This window comes from Papaver somniferum, chromosome 8 (genome assembly GCF_003573695.1).
Source record: "Papaver somniferum cultivar HN1 chromosome 8, ASM357369v1, whole genome shotgun sequence".
Taxonomy (NCBI): domain Eukaryota; kingdom Viridiplantae; phylum Streptophyta; class Magnoliopsida; order Ranunculales; family Papaveraceae; genus Papaver; species Papaver somniferum.
In genome coordinates, this window is record NC_039365.1 from 70,800,904 (window position 1) to 70,809,454 (window position 8,551).

Consider the following 8,551-nt stretch of genomic DNA (forward strand, 5'->3'; position numbering starts at 1 on the left):
GTGTGAGTTTGGAATTAGGGTTCGCTAAGATATGAAAGTTATGGATGTCGACATAATTTGAACATGTGCACAATTTTCATTCTTATTTTTTCAAAGATATTCATTGATACTCAAGGTGATCCCAAACCGAATATTGAGAATCATTTAATTAAGATTTTAAATTCTTTGTTTTTTTTACAAAAATAAATTTATTATAAATGATTTATTATTAGATAAAGAGTATTACATTAACTAGTTGGAAGCCTAACAAGCTAAGCTCCAACGACGTACGACTACATCAATTAAATAGGTTACCGTGCTAGCCTACCAGTGAGCCTCATGGGTAACCTAGCCAAGGGAGCCGAAGAAGATGAGGGGGCTGAGATTGTGTCACAAGGGGGGTAAGCTAACTCTGCCTTCCATGTTAATTCCTGCAATATTATGCCATTGGGGGCTCCAACTTGGGACCTCCTGGAGCGCATGAATCTTTGGGAAACGGGGATGACCAGCTGAGCTAGGTGCCCGTTTTTATGTTTTGATTTCTAGCAATTAAAATAGAACTCTAGAAAAATGAATATTAGTAATGTGCTAAACTAATATTGGAAGTTTTTCTATGAGAGATTTCGGAAATATTGTTTGACATTGATTGGAAACAGGAAAACCGAAATCATGTACTTATTGCATATCTTGAGAATATTTTCGGTTTTGGAATTTCCTTGTTGACCGAAAACCTTGGTCTATAAATAGTTGAGTTTGCATTTCTGGAAAACTATCCTAAGTGCCAAGCAATCTTCATTCTTGTTTTTTATGGTGGAGCCATCTATCCGAAGAGGAAATTACCCTAATTATGAAAAATCTCTTACGACCGCTCGTTTAAAGACTTCTGTGGGATCAAGAATCTCTACGAGTACCGTTGGTGGGAAACTAGATAATTGCATTGTTATTTTATTTTTTGATTATTGATATGATTGACCAACGATTGTTGAAACTTTGATTGCACCTAGTTTGATTATTCTTGAGAGCCTTCTCTTCTGACATAAGGGTCACTCAAACTAGATCGAAGTATCGACGATATCTTTAGAACTATTATTAGATTCAAACATATATTATGATAATCCATTGTTAACAAACTCCGTTTTGTGTGTGATTGATCACAAGAGGATTCAAGTTTTTGTGTGCATGTACTTTAAAGATAATCGAAGATTTGAAGACGAAGAAGATTTATCTAATTATTTTTCGTATCTTGTGAATTTTGTGCACACATCTTGATCGGCTGGGATCCGACTTAGATCCAGTTTATCTTTTGATATATTTGATCATAAAACCGTTTAGATCGAAAACTATTATTTAGTGGTATTCTTCAATATCCGAATCAAATAGTTGTGAATTCGAATCGAAGTTATTGATTTGGATTGATCTTACCCGACAAAGGAGTTTATTAGATTAAATATAAGAGCATTTGTCAATAATTCAACAAATCTTTATATTAAAGATTATTGAAGTGGTTACCAGACAGATTTATTCCTTTATTGTTTGGTATACGATCAAAAGGAGTTGAGTACATAAGAATTTACTGGGTAAAGCATTTCAAGATAGTGATTTATGTCTTGTGATTCACGTGCGTGACCAAAAGGTCGAAGACGCAGGGGTGATGAGGAAACTAAGTAAATAGGGGTAGTTTACTTAGTATCAACTATACGAAGTTGGATTTTTTTCCTTGTATAACGGCTTAATTCTGAGAGTATTCAAAACTGGTCTGGGTCCCGTTTTTTTTTCTGCATTTGCGGTTTCCTCGTTAACAAAATCTTGTTTGTGTTATTTGTTTTATAATTGTTTAGTTATAATAAAGTAAATACACTTTTACATTAATCCATATTAATTGACATTGATCCTATAGTCAATCGGTTTATGTACCGTAACTATTGTCAAGTAAATATCTTGTTGTCGTATTGTCTCGACTTTGTCCATAGACGATCGCAAAAGCTGACAATCAAGAGAACTGGAATGATGTTTTGCTACATAAATATATTCATCTAGATATGCATAATAGAATTAAGGCCATTACTCTTAAACTTGATAATATTGATAGGATAAGATGGAAATCTACGATTTCTGAAGAATGCACCACTAAATCTTCTTATAACTTCCTTTCTAATTATGATAGTAATAATGCAAACATGAGTTTTTGGAGATCCTTATGGAAAATGGATTGCATTTCTAAGATTAGGCTTTTCTGTTGGAATTTTTTTTCTAATGTTCTTCCTTTAGGAAAAAGAATGTCTCAATATTATGAGAATGCTTACCCTTGTTGTAACCTTTGTAATGATACTCAACTGGAAGATGAAGTGCATATGTTTCTAACTTGTATATTCACAAAATGTAGAGCTAATTAGTGTTTGGGTCGTAAGTTTTGGTATGGATTAGGGTTTGGGTCCTAAGTTTGTCCAATTTTGAGTTTGGGTCGTTGACCCGTTAGTCAACTACATATTTCTGGTCAAACTATTAACTCTTCTAAATCTGTTAGTACTAAAGTTCCTTGAATCCGTTAAACCTCATATTATCGGGTTGACCACTTAATTCAGTTGAGAAAGTTCTCCTCACTACATAAATTTCAACAGAGGCTAGCCTTAGTCTGATGGTGGCCAGTTGAGAGAGTTTTAATGGAATTCTAAAGCATGGGTTTGTATTGGTTCCGAAATTGCAGGAGAAGATTGATCTATAAAAGAAAATTCGAGCCAAAGAAATAGAGATGTCAACTGCACACAAGCTGCTCAAGATAATCCCTCCACAGAGGAGGAGTAATTTCCCGTGTTATCCACTCCATTGAAACACTCTATTCCTTGAGAATCTTATTACAACATCTGATCAACATCATCAAATGGTTGATAACAATTGAGTTCTTGCAGCATCAACAATTTATTCACTCCGACGATATCTGGTTGTTTACCAATTGAGAACAACCACCATTACTATTGGTAAAGGATCTTAAGGATAAATAAAAGTCTGAGTTGATAGGTGAATTCTCATAAAATTGTTCTTGAGGTGGTGAAATATTGAGTGTTGGGCGATGAATATTATAATTTGCGGACATCCCTACATTGTTGTTAAACAATAGTTTATAAACTTTTTAGCATCACACCTCCCTCAAGCTTATTTCCCAACAATTTTCTAATTGGAAGATTATTGTCGATCATATATCCGGCTTTCGATACTTCTATAAGGACTGCAAAATATGTTATCCTCTTCCTTCGAAAATCTACATATACGACATTCAACATTGTGACGGAGATGATTCAACCATTACAAATTAACGGTTGTTAAGTGAGTTAACAGTTTGACCATTGACTAACGGGTCAACGACCCAAACTCAAAATTGGATAAATTTAGGACCCAAACCCTAATCCATACCAGAACTTATGACCCAAACATAATTATCTCCAAATTGTATTTGGTTTGCTTTTTCTTATTTGAATTTGTTCAGTGGTTGTAGTATTTCTGATGTTAAAAGCTGGTTTTCAAATGTTTTAAATGAAGATTATCTTAAAAATGATGTTCCAAAGATTTCTTTTATTCTGTGGTCAATTTGGAAATTCAGATTTGATGTTGTTTTCCAAGGTATTAAACCTGATCCTACTGCACTAATTAGTAAAATTCACTAGGATTCTGTGAGTATTTCCACTTACATACCAATTAAGAAAGATAGTTTCATGCAGCCTATTTCAACAGAAGAAAGTAATATGAATTGTGATTTGACTGTGAAAATTGATGCTTCTTTTAAAGAACATAATCATTTTATGGGTTTTGTCATCTCTCTTTTTGATAAAACGGGCAGTAGAAAAGAGCTCTGGGCAGGATTAGGGTGGGAAAGCATTTCTTGAAGCGCTCAAGTGGATTAAGGAACTGAAGATAACCTCATGTTGTCTTGTTAATGATTGCAAAAAATTTGTCTCGGCTGTGCATGGAGATCAAACTTCTCAGTATCATTGGAGAGTGCAGAATACTATCTTTTTTCTTCTTTTTTTTAGAAAAGAGGCGAACCTCAGAAAATACATTGATAACCCCGATTTTGGAAATCAGAAACTTTGCATCAGTTTTCCAGGATCATAATACATCCATCAAATCTTATATATCTCCACCAGTTCTTGAACAATTCCATCCTTGCAAACATAAAAACCATTCCTAAGTTCCTAGAGGGCCAAGTAACATCAACGGGCCAAATTTATTTTGAAACAAAATCAATTTGGATCACTGCACAAAGCAGTGACCGGATCAGGTCCAACCCGGAGTTATCAAGAACATGTACATTCAAGTAACATAAACTAAATTTTTTAACATACCAGTATTTACAAAATTCAAAGTAATCAAAGCAACAGGATTCTGAGTAACATGGGTCTTCTGGATAGGTCTTTAGTGGTCTGAACGGGGATGAATCGTACCGAATCGACTTTGGAGTCTTGGTAGCAGTTGTGGCAGTTAAGGAACTTGTTGATGATCTTGGTCTAGTTGTTGTTGATGTCTTTGTTTCCTTGGTTAGACCTGATGATGTTCTTTTTGCTGTTGGATTTAAATTTTCACCTATTTTCTTCCACTTGAGAAGATCTTCAACTGATGAAGAAGAACAAACACAGAGATAAACCAAAAAAAAATCCAAAAACAAAGAAAAGAGTTAAAATCTCTTTAACTGTCCTAAAGTCAATTAGGAAATCAGAAGACGAAATAGAAACAAGGTAAGGTGTTAGCCGATCTAAACCTAAAAAATTTAAAAATCAGTTGTGATTTGAATCTAAAAACAGTTGATTCAAACTCAATACTGAGTAGAAATGCTAAAGAAACAACAATGTGTGTTCTTTAGTTTGTTCGGTAACTTATTTAGTTTGTTCCGTAATGTGTGTTTTATTTTTAGACATAGAAATTTCCTGTTTTCAGTAGACAAATTAGCTAAAGAAGCTAAAGTGTTGAGTATTAAAAGTTTCTCTACCGAAATTCTTCCTAGCGAAATAAAAGCACCGTTTTTTGAAAAACAGAGGAGGAATTTATTCCCCGTCCTCAGTAAAATCGACAATTATCAAAAGAAAAAGATGAACTAGACTTTTCTTTTCCGTATATATACATGCCTTTTGCGTTAGAAAAAAAACACACGAATACAATACGTAGTTTACTTCTTCTACTAATTTAAACCATGTGTGTTCTAGGATCCTTATGGTAGACTTAAAAGGGAATTGCTCTTGTCCACATGTTCGAAGGAAATCTCTAATAAACAGTGTACCTACAAGTGGAAGGCAGCTAAGATAATAATATATAAATTTAAGAAAACCGAAGGCTCATATACATAGTCTTCCATTAAATTCAATTAAACAATAATAAGCAAATAAGAAAGTGTAAAAGAAATGGGATATCTAGACAAAAGAAAAAAATCTGGTCATCACCCCACTATGCTATTCAGCTCTGAAAAGCCCTGGATCCACTTTTTAATTATTTTGTTTTAAATGTCCTCCACATTTATACATACCTATCCATGCAATATTTTAACCGAATATACTATACAGGATTAAGGGACCGCAAGCTTCTATATAAGACACTCATCATGTATCTCAAAACGTAAAAACCTTGAAGTGCATGGCATTTGAGTCTCTAACAATACATATTATTCTTAGAGCAATTAGTTTCTGCCTACCTGGTACGTGTCCGTACCCACCACGGCTATTTCAAGGTCGTCGATTTCGTTTTAGCCATCCAATTTTTGATAGTTATCCAATTTGTTGCAATACATCTCAGCGAATCTGCTAGTACAAAAGATGGTTAACAATAAGGGATCAGCTAGTGGTTTGGAATGGCGCGTAAAACTGAATGATGGGTCTACGGAGATACTAGTGCCGGAAACAAACTTTTTCCGCAGAATTGGGTTAAGGTTATGGGGATCAGTTTCACAGTTAGTTTTGAGTTTTCAGAGTTTTTTCAAGAAAGCTTGGGAATTAGGGGTAGATGATCCTAGAAAATTTATTCATTGTCTCAAAGTAGGTTTGGCTCTTACCGTAGTTTCACTATTTTACTATATGAGACCTCTATATGATGGTGTTGGTGGGAATGCTATGTGGGCTGTTATGACCGTTGTTGTTGTCTTTGAGTTCACTGTCGGTAAGTACTCGAACAATCTTTATTTATTTTTACTTCAAGAACTAGAAATAAAAACTAAACCAGTACAATATAGAAATAAGACCCCTCCCACAGAAGATTAGAAACGTACCCTATGTTTTGCTTGAATTTGAAGTTGGATATGGAAAGAAATTGATTCCACTCTTGTTCACTTTAAGCAAGAAAACAGAAAAAAGAAGTAATAAACTTGATGTGAAAATGACCAAAACCCTTTTGTTGCCATTACAGGTTCGACATTATATAAATGTATAAATAGAATAGTGGGGACTTCTCTTGCTGGTGTTCTCGCTATAGGTGTCCACTGGGTTGCCAGTAAATCCGGCGAAAAACTTGAGCCTGTAATTCTCGGTGCATCAGTCTTCTTGTTAGGTACGTAAAATTCACTTTTAACAAGCTTCAATCTCGATAGAAAAAAACAACAACTAATTAATTGTTTAAATTTGCATTGCAAACAGCTATATCGGCGACTTTCTCAAGATTTATTCCTACAATCAAAGCTCGGTTTGATTATGGTGCTATGATCTTCATACTCACGTTTAGCTTGGTCTCAGTATCGGGTTATAGAGTCGATAAGTTATTTGATTTGGCTCAGCAAAGACTATCCACCATCGCCGTAGGAACTGCCTTGTGTCTGCTTGTAAGCATGCTTATTTGCCCAGTGTGGGCTGGCAAGGATCTTCATGATCTTATCATTCGTAACATGGAGAAACTCGCTGATTCATTAGATGGTCCGTACATATTTCTCCTATATTTGCATATATGTAGATTGTAAACATAGTGATGACAAGAACTACTCTAATTCTCGACTCATATTTCAGGAGGTATAGCCGAATACTTCACAGATAACTCAAATATGGACGAAAAGGACTGTCGTAAAAAATTGCAGGGCTACAAGTGTATACTTAATTCGAAAGCTACAGAAGATTCTCTGGTAAAAGTCGACCCCAGAACTAAGTTATTATCCATGAATTTTCCGTTTTTTTTTTCCTCAATCTGATTTAGTGTTTTTAATAGGCGAATTTCGCAAGATGGGAACCTGCCCACGGGAATTTTGGCTTTCGACATCCGTGGACTCAGTATCTTAAGATTGGGGCAATGATGAGAAACTGCGCTTACTGTGTAGAAGCTCTCAGCGGTTGCATGAATTCGGATATTAATGTAAGCTCTCTACTTCATGAATTTCCGTATCGGATCATACTTTAGTTTCAGTCATCCGGTTACTCAATTTTAGCTGATTATGATGATTACAGGCAAATGAGTGTACAAAGAAACACCTCAGTGAAGTGTGCATGAAACTGAGTACTCATTCTTCAATGGTCTTGAAAGAGCTAGCCGTTGTGACCAAGTCTATGACTAAATCTACTGCGATAGATTTCTTAGTCGAACAGATGAATTCTACAGTTGAAGATCTTCAGACAACTATAAAGTCTCTTCCTACTCAATTCAGTCCTCCATCAACGGGTCTTGAAGGTCATGCTGAGGAAAAAGAAAAGAAAGATAATCCGATTATCTCACCAATAATAGTTCCCTTCATGGACGTTATACCGCTTGTTACTTTATCTTCTCTATTGACTGAAATTACAATAAGAATTGAAAAAATCGTTCAAGCCGTGGATGAGTTATCGATGATGGCGGACTTCAGCACTGAAAATGAAAAGAAGAAGAATCAACAAACAAACCCTGACAATGAAAATGAAAAACAAGGTGATCAAGAAACCATGAAGGCCCTTCAAATGGTCTGAGTTCTGCAGAGAGATAATTTTGTTTCTGTTTATTAAAGAAAACAAAAATGATATATGATCATGATGATGATGAAGAAGAAGAAGAATTAGGATGCTGTAAAGAGGTTGTACAGTCAAAGTATAGTGTGTGATTGCTTCCTTAGCTTATATTACTTGCAGTTATTAACTACTAAACCAACCATGTGTAGGGACTAAGGATTGTATACTACAATAAGAGATTTGTTATCCCGCTAGCCAATTTTTCAAAAGTTCTTAAAATCAGAAGTCGAAAATTATATACGGTAATTCAAAATTTACCAACACCTTATACGGTCAAGTAAACAACAGTCTATTTCAATTAATGGGTAAATTTATCAAAAGTTCTAGGGACTTCAATGTAAAGTTGTAAAACACTTTAGATGTGATCCCTTTTTTCACAATTGATTTGAGAATACCTTTCACGAAAATCTATTTTTACGTGACCTGATTTCTCATTCAATAAAAATTAAGGTATCCGCATCTCGTCAAGTGCACTAAAACAGCGTGGGCTATATTCTGATTGAATTTGGTAACCTTTGCAAATTCTTGATGAGAAATCTCTAACTCCGATTTGCCCAAGTTAAAAGCTGAATCGGAGTAGATTAATGTAACGGATCAACGCAGGCCAACTCAGATGAATATAGGTGTTGCCTAAGCCG

At 34.9% G+C, this 8,551-nt stretch overlaps 1 protein-coding gene across 1 annotated transcript; it reads left to right on the plus strand.

Annotated features, from left to right (window-relative positions):
* Positions 1-5,596: 5,596 nt before the first annotated feature.
* Positions 5,597-8,107, plus strand: LOC113304767 (aluminum-activated malate transporter 10-like). The gene is made up of 6 exons (XM_026553908.1): positions 5,597-6,114; positions 6,361-6,501; positions 6,588-6,860; positions 6,951-7,063; positions 7,147-7,290; positions 7,383-8,107. The coding sequence occupies exons 1-6, from the start codon at positions 5,775-5,777 to the stop codon at positions 7,872-7,874; spliced, it is 1,503 nt and encodes a 500-aa protein (XP_026409693.1). The 5' UTR covers positions 5,597-5,774; the 3' UTR covers positions 7,875-8,107.
* Positions 8,108-8,551: the final 444 nt, after the last annotated feature.

Bases quoted from the DNA above. Each gene is read 5' to 3' on its own strand.
- LOC113304767 (XM_026553908.1), top strand. From the start codon at position 5,775: ATGGTTAACAATAAGGGATCAGCTAGTGGTTTGGAATGGCGCGTAAAA. The intron at 6,115-6,360 runs GTAAGTACTCGA...TTGCCATTACAG, and splicing joins TGTCTTTGAGTTCACTGTCG to GTTCGACATTATATAAATGT. The intron at 6,502-6,587 runs GTACGTAAAATT...CATTGCAAACAG, and splicing joins TGCATCAGTCTTCTTGTTAG to CTATATCGGCGACTTTCTCA.